Consider the following 18,069-nt stretch of genomic DNA (forward strand, 5'->3'; position numbering starts at 1 on the left):
GAGGTACAGGAGTGAGAGGGCATGGGCTGGGACGTAGCCACGCAGGGGGAGAAGGGGAGCTGGAAGGCCGCCGGACTGTACAACACACTACTGGCTTCGTTTGTACTCCGACTAGCCGGGCTGTTGGGGTACAAATTGAGTAGCGGCACCGGAGAGCAGGCCGCGGGGGCGCCGTTATAGGCGCTAGGGCTCATGTAGCTGGCGACGTGGCCGCTCGTATTACTAGTGTTGAGGCCGAGGCTGGTCTCCCCGAAGGCCCCGTAGCCCGCAGGGTCATAGTGGTCACACCAAGTGCAAATGCTTACTTTGGGGCCCGGCCCCTCCTGCAGCTGTGAGCAGGGCGGGTGCCTGTGGGGTACCGCGGGGTGCGGAGGCAGGGGCAAGCAGGGCGCAGGGAGAGGGGGGAGGGCCAGGGGGAAGGGCTGGGAGGGGGGGGCAGAGGACACGTGATGGGGAGGGGGGGGGACGTCTCTGAGCTCCAGCACAGTCGTCCTGCCCTCCATGTTCTGGGGGGAGACGGAGCGTAATCAGTGGGCGGAAAACTATGGACTTCAATTTGTATTATTTAGAAAAACTAAAAATGATATAATGTGAGGTAAAAAAGTGTGACTGTATTTAGATATTGGACTCAAATCGAATATGTTATCTTACTTGTGATGGCATTTGCTTCGATTGTTTTTAAATATTATATACTAAATTATAGTAATCGATGAATCTTAAAAACAAAAGGTTGATTAAAAGACTATGAAATTATCTTTAGCTGCAGTACATAAACAAACCACCTACAACATGAATTATCTGAGCTGAAAGTGTTACACCACAGCATAGTCCAGCGTTTCATCAAATAGTTTCCAAATTAATCTATCTGTAACAGGTAGAATAAAGTTCTACCGTAATTTCCAAACATTACTGACAGGATTCCCTCATTAAATGTTGAATACACACGTATCCCCACATATGTGTAAGACCAATTTGACTTAATCCATCGTTATAGAGAACCTGACATACTTGTTGTTGGGTGAAGCTGGAGTTGGCCTTCTCAAAGGAGGAGAAGCAGTCTTTGAGTTTCCAGAGGAGGGTCTCACTCCCTGGAGGACCGGTCCAGGGATCAGGGATGCAGGTGGATGGCTTCTTTCCCAGTTCTTCCATCGTCCAACCGAGAAGGTTTTTTCAAGGCACAGTCGTATCTCTTCTCTTGCATGTTTTCCTGAAGTGAGAAGGACCATCACACAGCACCATTAGAATCAAGAATCCGAATAACTTTTACTACATCTTAATGTACTAGTACACAAGAGTACAATTATTGGGCCTGGTTCCACATAGCAGCAACAATACAAGATAAAATAAATAAAGACAAGTACAAATAAATATGTGTAAAAAAGAATGAGCATAGATCACAGTAATACAATTTAATAAATTAGGCAATAATAAGAGAGACTAAGACAGTGGTAGAAAGTAATAATAACTTGACCTCCATGGCATCAATGTTAGCGAGGTTCACAGTAAATGCCTGTGACGCCGGTTAAACCAACAGCAGATAAATAATTTTGTATATAAGATATGTAAAACATCAATAAAATGTCCAGGCAGCTTGGTCCATCAAGGAGGTCAGTTTCAGTTTCGACATCATTCGGTTAACAAAGTCAACTACATGAACTAGTCCTCAGATAACCACACAAATGACAACTAATTCGACATTTATCGATAATTAGAATATTAAAGGCATCTGGTTCGACTAACACAGTGAGAGTAGCCTAGCTTAGCACTTCTGAGCTAGTTGATCAACATTAGCATCTTGGGCTAGGCTACCCGAGACTCGGTTTTAATACCCAATACGGACACTATTCGACCATCAACGTGTTCACACTGCATGGTGTTAAAATGAGGATCTTAGTAGTGGTTATTTCTAACCCTTCATACCTGACTCTGTCTGTATTTACATCTCCCTTCGACCGGTTTCTCCCCCGAACCAGGAGAAGCGGCTACCTTTGTAACCTACCACTGTCGTAAATCAGCCTCAGCTGTCGCAAATCACCCACAGCTGTCGTAAACGATAACAACGCTCCGACACGACAAAGACTTTATGAAATACAGTATATTACTTGTTAAATATGAGATATATACACTCATGAGGTCCCATATTAGTTATAAATATCATCGTTATTTTTAAAATGTATTTGTTTTAATTTAAATTCAAGCCCTGGCTTGAGCCTTTGTAACCTACGAATGTCGTAAATCAGCCTAAGCTGTCGCAAATGACCCATAGCAGTCGTAAACGATAACAACGCTCCAACACGCCAACGACTTCATGAAATTCAATATGTCACATATAAAATATGCAATATACACTTAAGGGGTCCCGTTTTAGTTATATATTTCATCATTATTATCCAAATGCATCCGTTATGATTGAAATTTAAGCTCTGGCTTGAGCCATAATCCAAACACACTATGTTATAACCGACCTACCGGTTTATGGTTATAAATGTAATGTTAAAACATTTTTTTATATATGATTCCTTTAGTTTCAAATATTTTTTTATAATTCGTCATTGGACGTTGTGATGCCTTCAAACTAGTCCTCGATTCGTTCATTAAATGCTGGATTAAAGCGAATAAAGGAATTATTATATATTTGTGTGCCCCCTAGCGGCGGACCGAGCGGACAGAAAACCCCGTACCCCCGCAGCAGCAGGTGCGTGTAGAGGCAGAACAGCGCTCCCTAGCGGCGGACCGACACATAACACCGCACCGCGCCCCGTTACCCCGACGCTTCTTATTCAGGGTACAGTAACGGTGACGGGATGAGTGGTTCAATGAATAACAGACGACATTAATAAACTAACGGAAATTGAACCACCATTGAAGAAGTGCCTGGGAACAGATACACACTGGTTGTTATAACGCCGGATATTGATACTTCAATTAGTGATTAGTTGCCTTTGTTCCAGTCCCAATGGCGATAGCCCACGTAGCCACAGAATACGTCTTCTCCGACTTTCTACTCAAAGACCCCACTGAGTCAAAGTACAAGGGACTGCGGCTGGAGCTGGCCGTGGACAAGATAGTGAGCTGTCTGGCCGTGGGGCTTCCTTTGTTCCTCATCTCCTTGGCTTTCGCTCAAGAAGTATCAGTGGGTGAGTTGAACACAAACACGTTTATCTCTGAACCCCATCTGCAATATCCTCCTAAACTATGCATGCATTACAATGTCGTCTTAACGGTAATGAAATCAAACCTACATGCCTTTGCAGGGGTTCCTTCGTTTGCGTTCAGACACGTCTTTATCTGAGCCCCACCGGCTGGTTGAATACTATGAATAAACTCGACTTGTTTAAGAGGCCGTAGGGGCGATAGGCTGCGGGGCTGGAGGGGAGGCGCGCTTGACTCCTCCCTTCCGGCGTTCTCAGTGGCGCTTTATGACTCAAAATAACTATAGACAACCTGAATGGGGCACAATAAGAAAATAGTAGTATAATAACAGTCTTTATTCTCGTAATCCTCCATGCACCCAGCCTGTATCCTCTATTGTTGTTGCCTTACGTGCCATGTGAGTTATTGGACTTGCACCCATAGCCCGCTATCTCTGAGGCACCGCCCTCCTCGACTCTCAATCACTATATTTGAATAACATTTACACACTTTGATAGCAATGTGCATCCAAAATCATCCACTCAGTAAAAAGATAAAGATCGGAAAAAACAAGAGATTTGAAAACTGAAATGGGGGAAACGTTAAATCGGAGTGCATGATAGAATAGAAAGCAAGGGTTTATTTGTGTTATTTTATTCACTCAATAAACTGTTAGTGCTCAGGAGACAGGGCTTTCTGTCAAGAGAGACGTCAATAAACAAGCAAGCATAGTTCGAGTTATGGTATTCCTGGAAGAGCTGAGGCCTCTCATGGTCTTAAAAGGGGGTGATTGGCAATTGCTCTAGAGACTATGGATCTGGAGCTTCTATTATTAATGCACTCATTAAGTTACAAAGTGTTTTACCAAGACTTACAAACAAGAGAAAGGACCACCAGATGCAAATACAAATAAATAGATTCAGTAATAATGACAAGCGTGGTATGAATGACTAAAACACAATCAAGCAAGTAAAGTAAAAGAGGAAGAATAACCTAGTCGAGAGAAAGCAATTCTGTGGAAGTGTGTTTATCGGAGAGATTTGAAGGAAGTATCAGAGCCAGTCTGCCTGAACCCCTGTAGGTCCATCCGTGATTCTCCTGAGTGGCACCAAGCCTGGAGAGAGGCTTGTGCATTACTTCCACACAGTGGAGGCACCAAAAGCCCTTCATTAGTGCGCAACAAAGAGAGAGCGGGCACAACAAGGCATTACTATGAGGGATGCAATGTGTGTTGGGGCAGATTCTGTGGATACCCCTGAACCCCAGCCGCCCAGTTCTGAACTTGATGAGGGCCGACAGAGGGGCCGAGGAAAGGGTTCACATGGGAGTAAAGCAAACCTTTATTGGTTCAATTAAAACGATTTACAAATAACATCATGTTGCTGTCCTTTAAACCTGCCTCACTCCTCCAACTTATAAGTTAAAAAAGTATAGAAATCCTTAAAATGCAGTTTTAGTTTCTACATAATCTAGTTAATAAAGTTAACTACATTTACTAGTCGGTAATGAACCTGATTTTAAATAAGAAAGGTTCAATGTGAAAGAAGGTGCCCCTTCTTCCGCTAAAAGGTCATCCGACTGCATTACGACCCTTTGCAGACTGAGTTCTTCCCCCATAGCGCCTAATATCACATGTCCCCTCCTCTCGGCCTACAGGAACCCAGATCAGCTGCTTCGCTCCCACTAACTTCTCCTGGCGACAGGCCTTCTACGTGGATAACTTCTGCTGGGCGGCCTTACAGCAACAGCCGCAGAGCTCCCCGCTATGGCTCCACAAGGTACCCGGTGCCCCCCCCCCCCCCCCATCAACTATGCATGACACTCATTAATGTTGAATCGTGGGGGCACTGCTAGACGGACTATGTAGGGATGGTGGTTGTAAGAGTTGAGCAGAAAAGGGGGAGGGCCGTATAGGAAAGTAAAGCACAAAAGTCCCGTTCAGGCTACTTTTGGAATATGGCTGGAAGACTTACAGTTATTTTGTTTGAAAGAAATAAAAGAAGAGAAGAATAGAATAATTTGTTGATAAAGTATTTAAGGAAATAAAATAAATGGATTAATACAGAATCTGCTGACTTTTCTGATTGACAGAACTCCAAGTATAATTGAAAGATTAAATCTAAAAGTAAACTGTTACCATTTGCCAGAGGCTTTGTGTTATGTTTGACAGTCTTTTTATTCAACATCTTTTTCCTATTGATAAGCTGATTAGTCGTTATTTTATTTTAGATTATTACATTTTTGGTGTCTCTAAACCTGTGTTGGAACCCTCCTCGAACCCCCCCGCGTGTGCCCCCAGTTCTTCCCCTACATCCTGCTGCTGCTGGCCACCCTCATGTCCATCCCGGCCCTGATCTGGCGCTTCACCGCCGAGCCTCACCTCTCCTCCGACCTCAACTTCATCATGGAGGAGCTCGACCGCTTCTACAACCAGGCCATCAAGCTGGCCAAGAACCTGGCGGCGCTGGAGAGCAAGGACCCGCCTGGAGACGGAGAAGGGTAACACATTCATAACTTATACATTCAGGGCGTTTAGCAGACGCTTTTATCCAATAGACTTACAATAAGTACATTTGTTAAAAGAAGGAGAAACAACAATATATCTCTGTCGGTATAGTAAGGATGGTCATAGAACCAGGTGCCAAGTGCCACTATGTGCAACACAATTGTCCTGTTTGTATATCGAGCCACGTCAAAGACGATTTTCTGGTACGACAGACAATAAAGTTTTCTGAATCTGAATCTGAATCTGAATCTGAATCTAACAATCGCTAGGTTAACCCATTCCCCGTATACAACACAGATAGCTAGGGGTAAGATGCTACACGATGCTAAGTACTATTTTTAAGTGCCAGGACGTACAACGTACAACAAGTGTGTAAGAGGGGTGGGGGTAAGGGGTGAGGCTATGCAGAGTCTAGGTGAACTCTGAACAAGGTAACATGAGAAGAAGTATTACAATAAAGTAAAACAAAGGTCCTATTTGGGGATCAAAGATCAGACAAGAACCAACCTACCCCACGGTCCCCTCTCAGCAGCGCTCCGGACCTGGCCGAGGGCTGCCTCAAGTACCCGCTAGTGGAGCAGTACCTGAAGACCAAGCGCTTCTCCCACGACCTGGTGCTGAAGTACCTGGCGTGCCGGGGCCTGACCTTCCTCATCCTGGCCCTGGCCTGCACCTACCTGGGCTACTACATCACGCTGGCCACCCTCACCGACGAGTTCGCCTGCGACCTGCGCACCGGCGTGCTGAAGAACGACAGCGTGGTCCCCGAGGCGGTGCAGTGTAAGCTGGTGGCGGTCGGAATCTTCCGGCTCCTCAGCTACACCAACCTGGCGGTGTACGTGCTCCTCGCCCCCCTGGTGGTCTACGCCGCCCTGGGCCCGGCGCGCCAGAGCTCTGGGTTCCTCAAGCCCTACGAGCTCCTGCCCGGCTTCGGGACGCTGGGCCTGGTCACTCCTCGCTACAACGATCTGAGCATCTACCTGCTGTTCCTGAAGGAGAACCTCAGCAAGCTCAAGTCCTTTAAGTGTCTGCAGGTGAGTCACATATGTTACATTTACCTTCAGGGGAATTAGGAGACGCTCTTATCCAAAGCGACATTCACCGATTCATGCACACATTCACGCACCGACGGCGGAGTGTGTGAGCTGGCTGTCGCCCACGCAGGGCGACAGCCAGCTCGTCAGGAGCGGTTAGGATGAGGTGCCTTGCTCAGAGAAACCTCGACACTCGGCTAGGTGATCAAGCCGGACGGCGGAGTGTGTGAGCTGGCTGTCGCCCACGCAGGGCGACAGCCAGCTCGTCAGGAGCGGTTAGGATGAGGTGCCTTGCTCAGAGAAACCTCGACACTCGGCTAGGTGATCAAGCCGGGGATCAAACTAGCAACCTTTCAACCTTTCAGCCTTTTCAGCCTTTCAACCTGCTCAGCCTCCTGAGCTACAAGCAGCAGTGTCTCTAATCCAGTTGTTATAACAGAGCTCTGGGGGCCGGTCGTCACGTTGTTGATTTGAAACCTTTACACACAGGTTTTAACAGTTTACTTCTGTTGCCGAATTTGTGCTTGCCAATTTACCGTTTACCGTTTACCTCCTCAGAAGCTAAAGAAGGTGAAACCCAGATTTGGCTGGTCTGCCATCAAACTTTAGACATAAATATCAAATCTGATTTGTGAGATCACATTTTATACAACGAATGCTAAATGATGAAGGGAAAGTCTACTTTAATCTGCAGAATAAGCAGCTTGTCCCTCCTCCAGGTCCTGGAGCTGCTGCAGGAGAACGGGGAGGAGGGTTTCGACACCATGTGTCTGCTGAGAACCCGGGGCCAGGTGAAGACCGACGCGGTGGACGGGAAGAAGACATGTCAAGAAACAAAGAAGAGCGAGGGATCGTCTAACTGAAAGGCTCGAGGACGAAGAGATAATAATAATCATGTTGGTCTTCCGTAGAATGTTTGGTCCAATTTATTGGTCATGTTCTCTTCAATGCACTGATCATATTTCACTGGTTAGTTATACCTATTTTACCTTTGTTACCTCTTATTTTAGAAGGGTTTGTTAATTCTGGTGCAGGCCTTTACTCCTGAAGTTAGTACATGAATAACATGATGTAGAAATAGCATTTTATTCAAGTTGATTTGTTTTAGAGCAAATATTTATTTACTATTAGTAATATTTATTTAGCCTTTGGTTTATTTACTGTGAATCTTAGGAGCACTGATTTAACACATTGTTTAGTATTAAGTTATAAATACGTTATAGGAGTCAGACCTAGAAGTGTTATTCTGTCACAGAGCTACTAGTTGTTATTTCCTGTACTAAAACAACAAATTTTGCATGATAAGTCAAGGCAATAAGGCAGTATCATAACTAATATAATGTCTCTAAAACCCACAATCAAAATGCAGTCAATCAAACAGTATTATTACCATTGTAAATCCAGTAACTATGTATGGATGAATATGCTATATTCTAATATACAAGTCAAATTACATGTCAAAAGCCATAAAGTATTTATCGAAATATTAAACAAACCCTTCAAACAGTTTACCCTCTGACATGTCACTATGATGTACAACATCATAAGGATACACAGAAACACGTGTCCTTGTGTAATTCATGTGTATTCTGGATGTCATTTTAATTAATGCCGGCCCACTCATACAGAGAATGCAAGGCAGGATCCCAAATGGAGATGCACTTTGAGATTGCTGTAACAAGAATGAATACTCTTTACCGAAGTGTGTGTGCATATTCTATTTTGTATTGCATTACTCTGAAACAGTAGTTGTTCAATGCATGTGTGATTGTTACTCTGTCTATTTCACAAGCTGTTTTAAATATTCTGTTTCATATTTGTTCGAGATGACAATTATTTTTAAATTTTCTTATAGTTGGAATGTACTTTTTTTAAACTTTCAATAAAACGACATACTACAATAAGACTAAAATGAATGCATGTATTTCCTGCTCTAAATCAGTTCATAACCTGATTTGATTATATATCTATAAGGCCTTTAAGGCCAGGTAATGAACGCATTGCAAAGTGGACACCTGCCACACATTCAAAGCAGCATTCAAACTGAACCACAAAAGTACTGGCCGAAAAGTGGGCGTGGATCCGTTCCAAGGGAACAAACCTGGTTGGACGCCCTTCGCGTGACGTCATCCGCATCGACCAATGGGATCCTCCGAACGAAGTAGAGTTTAGATTTGGTTGATGAGCTGCTAGCATAATAAGACTTTTGTTAGCTGGGCGACCGAGCCTTTGTTTTCATAAATATTTTCCACGTTTGCTTTTAAAGAAGATACGTTTAATCGGAACACATTACCCTAATCTCGAAAGCTCGATTCAGATGGTGTTGGCCCTAAATTCGCGTCAGCTTTGTTCAAGTCGTTAGCTTAGCCGGCTAAGAGCTAGCCTCGGGTTAACAACTCATCCAGAAGCTCCTCAGTGCTTCTACTCTACTGCCACGAAGCAACCCCTACTTGAAGGTATTATTGCTGTTTGATTCACAGACCTTCTTAGTTTGCGACATGACAGAGTAGGTGTGGCCCTGAAGAAGCCTATAAAGGTGGACATTTCTTTATTTGTTCCTCTTCTATGCCAGATCTGAAGTGGCTTCAGTCCATCGTGGATCCAGCAGCGCGCGGTCATGGGAGAGCCCTCAGCGCAGAGCTTCTCCTCCCTGGAAGAAGAGCTCCACTTCTGGAAGAGCCAGGCAGAGGGACACCAGCAAAGGTGACACCTCAACTGAGGATACTCGTTTGTTCTGACAACTGTGTGTGTGAGATCATATATAATGACCCTTACCATCCCTGACAATAAACTAACTCTAAGATGCTTAGTGGTCCATCAGTTGTGGAGAATCTCTCGGGCCTAGGTTGTCAGTCTTTCTGAAGTGACAAGTTAAAGTAACTCTATAAACCTGTTCTGGATTTACTCGTAGTTGTCTACGGTGATGAGTTAAACTAACGTAATCTGCTCATTAGTCCATCAGTGGGGAAGAATCTCTTGGTAGTCTACTTATCTTAACTTATCTAAAGTGATGAGTTAAACTAACTCTATGAACCGGTTCTGGGTGTCACTGTGCCCTTTGACTGTGCCCTTTGAAACAGGGCGGCTGCCTGACAGCAGCCGCCCTGTTTCAGGGTGAACTGGTTCCCTATCTAACCCTGCTGCCTCCCCAGGGCCGACGAGGCCAACGAGGAGCTGCAGGAGTTCCAGCAGATGAGCCGAGACTACGAGGCGGAGCTGGAGACGGAGCTGAAACACTGCGAGGCGCGCAACAAAGAGCTGCTTTCAGACAACAGCAGGCTCAGAATGGAGCTGGACAACATTAGGGTACGATGGCGTTCTCTCTGGGCCCTTTTTACACACACACACACACACACACACACACACACACGTACACACGTACACACGTACACACGTACAAGTACAGACACACATGCCGTAAACACGTTGTAAACACTGAGCTCAAAAGCCTATTTAGAGATCATTTCCGGGCGTTCTACTGCCTCTATCGAGCAGCTGACTGCTATTTTGATTCAGACGTCCACAGGGAAGGAACATCGATGAAAGGGATGACTAGTTGATTATTCAATACATAAATCTCCTCTTCATCGCTCAGGGACAGTGGAGGCGTCTCAAGGGCTCGTTTGTCTCGCTTAACGACTACAGAATCCTAAATAACCGCTTTAATACGATGTACAAACACAGGCAGTATGGCCTCCTGATAATAATATTAATGTCCCCACTGTTGGGGAAATGGAGCATGTTTATCTTGATCGTATTGTTGGGGGCGGCATGTGGCCCTGAGCAAGACAGCTCACCCTACCTGCTCCTGAAGAGCTTGCTGTCGCCTTGCATGGCTGAGTGAATGTGTGCATGAATGGGTGAATGTGAGGCAATAATGTAAAGCGCTTTGAGAGGCCACTGGTTAGAAAAGCGTCGAATAAATGCAGTCCGTTTACCATTTACCATTGTTGTCTCTGTGGTTTCAGGAGAAGTACGACATCCAGCACGCCGAAGCGTTCAGACAGATCTCGACGTTGGAAGGCGACCTGGCCCAGACCACGGCGGCCAGAGACCACCTCCAGAAGTACATCAGAGAGCTGGAGCAGTCCAACGACGACCTGGAGCGGGCCAAGAGGTCGGGGTTCAGACTCAACATGCAGATAGTGCGTCCTCCTGGGATACCGTCTGATCGAACGTTGTTCCTGCTGCGCCTTCTCTCAGGGCCACCATCATGTCGCTGGAGGACTTCGAGCAGAGGATGAATCAGGTCATCGAGCGCAACGCCTTCCTGGAGAGCGAGCTGGACGAGAAGGAGACACTGCTGGAGTCGGTACAGAGGCTGAAGGACGAGGCCAGAGGTAGAGGCACACACCAACACACTATCTAACCTGTTAGAGGCCAGAGGTAGAGGCACACCAACACACTATCTAACCTGTTAGAGGCTGAAGGACGAGGCCAGAGGTAGAGGCACACCAACACACTATCTAACCTGTTAGAGGCCAGAGGTAGAGGCACACCAACACACTATCTGACCTGTTAGAGGCTGAAGGACGAGGCCAGAGGTAGAGGCACACCAACACACTATCTAACCTGTTAGAGGCCAGAGGTAGAGGCACACCAACACACTATCTAACCTGTTAGAGGCTGAAGGACGAGGCCAGAGGTAGAGGCACACCAACACACTATCTAACCTGTTAGAGGCTGAAGGACGAGGCCAGAGGTAGAGGCATGCACCAACACACTATCTAACCTGTTAGAGGCCAGAGGTAGAGGCACACCAACACACTATCTAACCTGTTAGAGGCTGAAGGACGAGGCCAGAGGTAGAGGCACACCAACACACTATCTGACCTGTTAGAGGCCAGAGGTAGAGGCACACCAACACACTATCTAACCTGTTAGAGGCTGAAGGACGAGGCCAGAGGTAGAGGCACACCAACACACTATCTAACCTGTTAGAGGCCAGAGGTAGAGGCACACCAACACACTATCTGACCTGTTAGAGGCCAGAGGTAGAGGCACACCAATACACTATCTAACCTGTTAGAGGCCAGAGGTAGAGGCACACCAACACACTATCTAACCTGTTAGAGGCCAGAGGTAGAGGCACACACCAACACACTATCTAACCTGTTAGAGGCCAGAGGTAGAGGCACACCAACACACTATCTAACCTGTTAGAGGCCAGAGGTAGAGGCACACCAACACACTATCTAACCTGCTAGAGGCCAGAGGTAGAGGCACACCAACACACTATCTAACCTGTTAGAGGCTGAAGGTAGAGGCACACCAACACACTATATAACATGTTAGAGGCTGAAGGTAGAGGTACACCAACACACTATCTAACCTGCTAGAGGCTGAAGGACGAGGCCAGAGGTACGATCTCACGCGCGACACTGCACACTCTTTTCGCCACGTTTTTTTTTCTCACAGCTTGAAGAACTGCTGATCTCTGCACTGTTCCCAACCGACAAAGCGTGTTTATTTCAGTCGCTATTAAATGAGATTTCTGGGATAGTGAGACCAATAGCCGACTATTGATTCAGAGATATATAATTACATATGTATATACAGTAGGCCTTTATCTTCTCCTCCTACGGGCTTTCACCAGGGCTCTTTGGTATGGTCTTAGATTCTGAAACTCGGCAGAATGAATCGGTATCACATTGCAAGAAGCATCACTGCACGTTTGTGCACACAAGCTGTCATCCTGACTTCAGTCGGTTTCTCTGAACTTAAAAACAGCCAGACTGCAACCTAACGACAATCTAACGACCGTCTGCATCGATAATATCAGATTATACTGACAAAACTGCTGTGTCGTCCTGGCCCATGTTGTAACGGAGCCTGACATTATAGATCACATATCATGCATTTTTTAGGGTTAAGTATTGCATTGGGGGGTACTACTAGAATAGGGCTACATGATTGTATGTCCGAAATACACCTTATTATTCTCACACTGTTCATTTCCGCAAAACCATTTTCAGCGTCTTTTTAAAACATTTTGATTTGTGTCCTGTCGCTTTAAGGCCCTCCTCCCGAGTAGCACCGTCTGCTGTGATTGGTCAGCGGGCCCACTCTGTTGCGATTGGTCGACCGCATTGCAAATTCACACCCCCGAAAAGTTCTAACGATTGCGGGTAGCCGGGAGGCGGGACTTCTGCACCTCGGCATCGCCCAATAGTTTGAGCGCAGACGAGCCGTTTCCCGCTCTTATTGAGGGGCGTTCTCTGAGATTTCTCTAGCTTAGCAGACGTAGAACATGGATCAATACTTCATATCACAGTCTAAAGCAAAGGGAGAAGTCATTATATATCCCCTTTAATGACCCGAGCTCGGAGCCTAAACGACCACGTTGTCTTGTGTACTTAATTATTTAATTTATTTTTCCTTTTATTTAACCAGGTGAAGCCCTATTAAGATATTGAAGTCTCTATTACAAGGGAGCCCTGGGGCATCAAATACACAATTTACAACAGAAACATGGATGACATGAGGGACTAATGGACACTAACTTGTGTCCGTGTGTCCTCAGACCTCCGGCAGGAGCTGGCGGTGCAGCAGAAGGACCCGCGGCCGCTGGGCAGCTCGGCGCTGGACTGTGAGAAGATGGACCTCCAGAGGCCCGCCCCCTGCAGCCCGGCCGCGCCCTCCAAGCCCCCGGTGCCCTTCGCCACGCCCGCCTCCAGCCTCCGCAGAGGTGGGAGCGGCCTCCGTTCACTCCTCCTCACCTTACCCGTTACCTTAACCCGTTACCTTTACCTGTTACCCTTACCCGTTACCTTAACCCGTTACCTTAACCCGTTACCTTTACCCGTTACCCTTACCCGTTACCTTAACCCGTTACCTTTACCCATTACCTTTACCCGTTACCTTTACCCGTTACCTTTACCCATTACCTTTACCCATTACCTTAACCCGTTACCTTTACCCGTTACCTTTACCCGTTACCTTAACCCGTTACCTTTACCCGTTACCCTTACCCGTTACCTTAACCCGTTACCTTAACCCGTTACCTTTACCTGTTACCTTTACCTGTTACCTTTACCCGTTACCTTTACCCGTTACCCTTACCCGTTACCCTTACCCGTTACCCTTACCCGTTACCTTTACCCGTTACCTTTACCCGTTACCTTTACCCGTTACCTTTACCCGTTACCTTAACCCGTTACCTTTACCCGTTACCTTAACCCGTTACCTTTACCCGTTACCTTAACCCGTTACCTTAACCCGTTACCTTAACCCGTTACCTTAATCCGTTACCTTAATCCGTTACCTTTACCCGTTACCTTAACCCATTAACTTAACTCGTTAACTTAACCCATTAACTTTACCCGTTACCTATACCCATAACCTTTACAATTACCTTTACCAATTACCCATGACCTTTACCGGTGACCTTTACCCATACCTTTCACATTTACATTAACATCAGGGCATTTAGCAGACGCTCTTAGCATTTGTCAGAAGAAAGAGAAACAACACTATATCTCTGTCGGTACAGTAAGGATGTTCATAGAACTGAATGCCAAGCACTAACCATCACTAGGTTAACCCATTCCCTGTACACAACAAAGATAGCTAGGATAATGCTCTAAAATGCTGATGTACAACATACAATAAAGTGCGTACATTAAGTGCCAAGACGTACAACATAAAATAAATGGTATGGGGGGGGGGGGTTGGCGGCAGGCAGGCTATGCAGACTCTAGGTGAGCTCTCAAGTGAGCCTTGAGTCATGGGACTGGAGCTGAAACTCTGTAGCCTCGTGTACAGGCAGTTGGATGGTTGTTTATGATGAAATCATATCTACTGATATTATTAATGGGTTTCTTAACGCTCCCAATTGTACTTTTGTAGGCGACAGTCTGGCCGGAACACCACTGACGACATCGGCCAGAATATCTGCCCTCAATATTGTGGGGGAACTTCTGAGGAAAGTGGGGGTGAGTCATTTTGCTATTATTGATATGACTGTACAGTTCAACACACACAACCATGTAATGCAACAATTGGGGAAATGAGGCTGACCCCTTGTTGGACTTCCTTACAGGGCGATAATAAATAGCCTGATATTTGAATCTTGGCCTCCAAAATAACTTGTATACATTTAACTCTGTTGGGGAGGTTATTATAGAAAAAAGCAAATAAATTCTCACAAATGGAGTGTGTGTGTGTGTGTGTGTGTGTGTGTGTGTGTGTGTGTGTGTGTGTGTGTGTGTGTGTGTGTGTGTGTGTGTGTGTGTGTGTGTGTGTGTGTGTGTGTGTGTGTGTGTGTGGGCACATTGATATGATTTCTCCTTTGCCTCCATGTTCATATTCATGGCAGATCTCCAAGCGCGAGCTTCACCTAGAGTCAGGTGAACGACCGAGTCAGGCGTCAAACGCGTTGTCATGAACTGGGCGGCCTCTGTAGAGATGTATCAGAGTCACAGGCTGTTGCTCCAGACACTCGGACTGCGTCCAGACCGGGACTGACCCGCTCTCTCCCCCTCCTCCCGTCAGAACCTGGAGTCCAAGCTGGCGTCGTGCCGGGACTTTGTGTACGACACCAACAGCAGCCGGGCTCTGCTCCTGGCCGGGCCCCTCTCCCCCGGGGCCCTCTCTGCCGTGGACGGCGCCGCCGACCCCCTGGCCGGCACCATGAGTCCTCCCCCCCAGTACGACAGGTACCCACAGACACGCACGCACGCACGCACACACACACATGTGTGCATCAGCCATCCAGACGTAGAAGGTGTTTTGTTGCCTAGTCGTTGTAGGAACTAATTGATTAATGATGAGTAAGTTAAAAAACATTCATAATTGGTAATGTTTTTTATTATTTACAAGGTTTATGTTAGTCTAAGATGTGTATAAAGGTTAAAAACATTTCTATATTTAGTTTGACGTCACTGTTTAGTATAAGCTAGGGTTGGACGTCACTTTGGTGAGCTGGGAGTCGTAGAAGGCAACACGTTTTGTGTTTGATAACAATTATTGATAATTATAATTTTGTGTTTTGTAATGACATTTAAAATATATGTATGTTGTTCATTTTTGGAGTTTGAAAACATGATGTATTTATTCAGCATGTCTCTCTCAAAAACACTGTGTTACTGAGAACTGAAAAAGTACACAAAATGGTCCAAATCTAAAATAATGTACCGATATGTATCTAACTGTTCCAGGAAAAAAAAAAAAAAAAAAAATCGAAGACTTGATTATGTCAATTTTGCAATAGTTTTTTCGCTAAATCGAATTTCCATGAATCGCCCCGCCCTAGTATTCAGTTCCTTGTCCATGGATGGGATTAGTGCGATATCGAGGACCACAGAGGTAGAGTCCTGGAGGTACCAGCAGGGTGTGGCGGCTCTGGTCCTCCTCACGTGTCCTGTCATGTCTTCCAGCCTGGTGAAGCGGTTAGAGTTCGGACCGGCTCCTCCACGGGGGGTCACCCAGGGCCCCCAGTCCCCCCAGGGAGGGGTCAAGATCCTGCTGTAATCCAAGGACCAGGCCCCCACTACCCCCTCGGGACCACCGCATGGAGACTTAAACCCACGTCCTAACAGGCCCTCTAAGACTGTCTGACTGGCTGCCCCCCCCCCCCCCCCCCCCCCCCCACCACACATAACCAGCACAATGGCTTCTGCTGTTCCTGTCCCGGCCTCTCTGCATCCCGATGCTACGATATCAATGAACCGACCCAGATGGCGACCTCCATCGCTGTCCCCACGTCAGAGACCGCACTGCCCAGGAGGGAGGCCACCCCTCCGGCCACCGACCCTCTGTGGACAGGAGGGCGCCCCCTGCTGCGTCGGAGGGCTACGGCAGTACTCCCAGTGGCAGGAGAGGACTGGGTTACTGGAGTGTTCGATTGGTCCGGGTGTACTTTACACATTTCACGACAGCAGGACGTTGACACTGTGACACACTGGGCCTCGCTGTCGATAGCTCGCTGTGCACAGACTTTGAGACCATGGAGAGGAAACTATACAGTATAAAGCTAACAGATTTATGATCGTGATGCCAAACTTGAAGCAGATTAAAAGGTCCCATCGCCTAGGTGATAGCATTTAAAAAAAAAAACTAACATAGTGTTTTTAAATATAATGGTTTTACTTTGAACAAATTCAGGGTTTAGAAAGAGCCAATAAGCGGTCTCGAACTAATCAAGTTTTGAACATAATATTCTAGTATAAACAGAATAGGATTGAAGAATAGAAGCCATCTATTATAATGTTGTTATACAATGATGTTAGACTATGGTGTGTTGAGATGGAGTCGAGGGTTTCCCCAGCTTTGCCGTTACTGCCTTTAATAGCTGAATCTTCTTTATCAGAGCAGACCTGGAACCATCCCATCGGCCGACCTTTGAACTCTCGGCCGGGCCAGGAGAAGGCAGGGTTCTGCTACTTTAGTAGCATTAGCACAAGCAGGAACTCAAAAGTACACATTCAAGTTTTAATTGAACCAGATGCTTTGGGTCGACTAGTGGCCCGTGCGGGAGTTGATCTCAGATCGGGGAGAAGCTTGTGACTTGAAACGGCCCACTCAGCCGTTTACTAGAGCTAGGGTTAGAGTTTATAACGATACAGAGTTGGGATTTAGTTTATTTAGCCATTATCTGGTTTAAAGTTGAAAGGGGAGAGAATATCTACTTTTAGTGTCCCAACGAAAGAGGATCACTAGATATGCAGGTTGAGATGTTTAGAGAGGGTTTAAGATTTGTTGAGACACTGTTCTTCCAGCAGAATCATGAAAAATATTTTCTATTATTGATTTCTACCCCTCCAGGAACTTTAAGGAATGCTCTGCCGTGTCGTGTTGGTTATTACGAATACAGGGAATCCATGTGGAATATTGTACATTTAAGAACAATGTTTCACCAGTATGTTTTTGCTCAACGTCTCGGCACATACAAGAGTGGACCAATTAGTTTAACCGGTTAACGATCCACCAAGTTGTGTGTGTGTGTGTGTGTGTGTGACCTAAGTTGTTGCACACACACCCCCTGCTGATGTCATATGAGCTTACAGACTGTATCTGGCCATGCTACAATGCATCCACCTAGACTACTGTATGTGCCTGTGGAGCTCCAACAATAACCATATCTTCTATCGTGTTTGTTTGCATTTTGTATCAAGATGAGCAGATAATAATATCACTATGCAGTGTGTTGTCATTCAGCGAGACGGAAACAATAAAAGGAGAGTCCCTCTATCATTTTATTTTTTAAGCCTTTATTTCTTGTGCAGGTGGTTTCACAATGAATAGATGAGAAGGGTGACATGGAAACGCCAATGGTTTACAGGCAACATGGACGAGTGGATCAACGTATTGCTTTGAGTTTTCCATCTTTTGACGATCATCACATATTAAGAGCATAGGTTCTCTGAACCGGGTCAATGTGGTCGAAAGCAAAGTGCA

The 18,069-nt window shown here is 46.0% G+C and overlaps 2 protein-coding genes and 1 long non-coding RNA gene across 5 annotated transcripts; 2 read left to right on the forward strand and 1 right to left on the reverse strand.

Annotated features, from left to right (window-relative positions):
• Positions 1–441: 441 nt before the first annotated feature.
• On the reverse strand, positions 442–2,010 carry LOC130379933 (uncharacterized). Its single transcript, XR_008895173.1, has 3 exons — positions 1,921–2,010; positions 1,009–1,207; positions 442–506 (listed from the first exon to the last, which is right to left on the reverse strand). It is a non-coding gene; the product is annotated as an uncharacterized LOC130379933 (long non-coding RNA).
• Positions 2,011–2,698: 688 nt separating this feature from the next.
• Positions 2,699–8,561, forward strand: LOC130379932 (pannexin-1-like). 2 transcript variants are annotated; one of them, XM_056587078.1, is made up of 5 exons: positions 2,699–3,137; positions 4,789–4,910; positions 5,432–5,631; positions 6,168–6,672; positions 7,392–8,561. In XM_056587078.1, the coding sequence occupies exons 1-5, from the start codon at positions 2,957–2,959 to the stop codon at positions 7,533–7,535; spliced, it is 1,152 nt and encodes a 383-aa protein (XP_056443053.1). In that variant the 5' UTR covers positions 2,699–2,956; the 3' UTR covers positions 7,536–8,561. The 2 variants fall into 2 exon arrangements, with proteins under 2 accessions (XP_056443053.1, XP_056443054.1); XM_056587079.1 differs by having other exon boundaries at positions 2,720–3,137; positions 6,171–6,672; positions 7,392–8,555.
• Positions 8,562–8,795: 234 nt separating this feature from the next.
• nde1 (nudE neurodevelopment protein 1) lies at positions 8,796–17,856 on the forward strand. 2 transcript variants are annotated; one of them, XM_056587092.1, is made up of 9 exons: positions 8,796–9,128; positions 9,245–9,375; positions 9,825–9,978; positions 10,641–10,789; positions 10,876–11,012; positions 13,196–13,360; positions 14,521–14,606; positions 15,166–15,320; positions 16,050–16,251. In XM_056587092.1, the coding sequence occupies exons 2-9, from the start codon at positions 9,290–9,292 to the stop codon at positions 16,141–16,143; spliced, it is 1,026 nt and encodes a 341-aa protein (XP_056443067.1). In that variant the 5' UTR covers positions 8,796–9,128; positions 9,245–9,289; the 3' UTR covers positions 16,144–16,251. The 2 variants fall into 2 exon arrangements, with proteins under 2 accessions (XP_056443067.1, XP_056443066.1); XM_056587091.1 differs by having other exon boundaries at positions 8,797–9,128; positions 15,166–15,329; positions 16,050–17,856.
• The last annotated feature ends 213 nt before the right edge of the window (positions 17,857–18,069 follow it).

Source organism: Gadus chalcogrammus, chromosome 3 (genome assembly GCF_026213295.1).
Source record: "Gadus chalcogrammus isolate NIFS_2021 chromosome 3, NIFS_Gcha_1.0, whole genome shotgun sequence".
NCBI classification, from domain to species: Eukaryota; Metazoa; Chordata; class Actinopteri; order Gadiformes; family Gadidae; genus Gadus; species Gadus chalcogrammus.

What these genes read in the sequence shown, in the direction of transcription:
- LOC130379932 (XM_056587078.1), top strand. Translation starts at nt 2,957, where the DNA reads ATGGCGATAGCCCACGTAGCCACAGAATACGTCTTCTCCGACTTTCTA. An exon ending in CGCTCAAGAAGTATCAGTGG is followed by an intron (nt 3,138 to 4,788) that starts GTGAGTTGAACA and finishes CTCGGCCTACAG; the next exon opens with GAACCCAGATCAGCTGCTTC. An exon ending in CCGCCTGGAGACGGAGAAGG is followed by an intron (nt 5,632 to 6,167) that starts GTAACACATTCA and finishes GTCCCCTCTCAG; the next exon opens with CAGCGCTCCGGACCTGGCCG.
- nde1 (XM_056587091.1), top strand. Translation starts at nt 9,290, where the DNA reads ATGGGAGAGCCCTCAGCGCAGAGCTTCTCCTCCCTGGAAGAAGAGCTC. An exon ending in GCAGAGGGACACCAGCAAAG is followed by an intron (nt 9,376 to 9,824) that starts GTGACACCTCAA and finishes CTGCCTCCCCAG; the next exon opens with GGCCGACGAGGCCAACGAGG. An exon ending in AACTTCTGAGGAAAGTGGGG is followed by an intron (nt 14,607 to 15,165) that starts GTGAGTCATTTT and finishes TCCTCCCGTCAG; the next exon opens with AACCTGGAGTCCAAGCTGGC.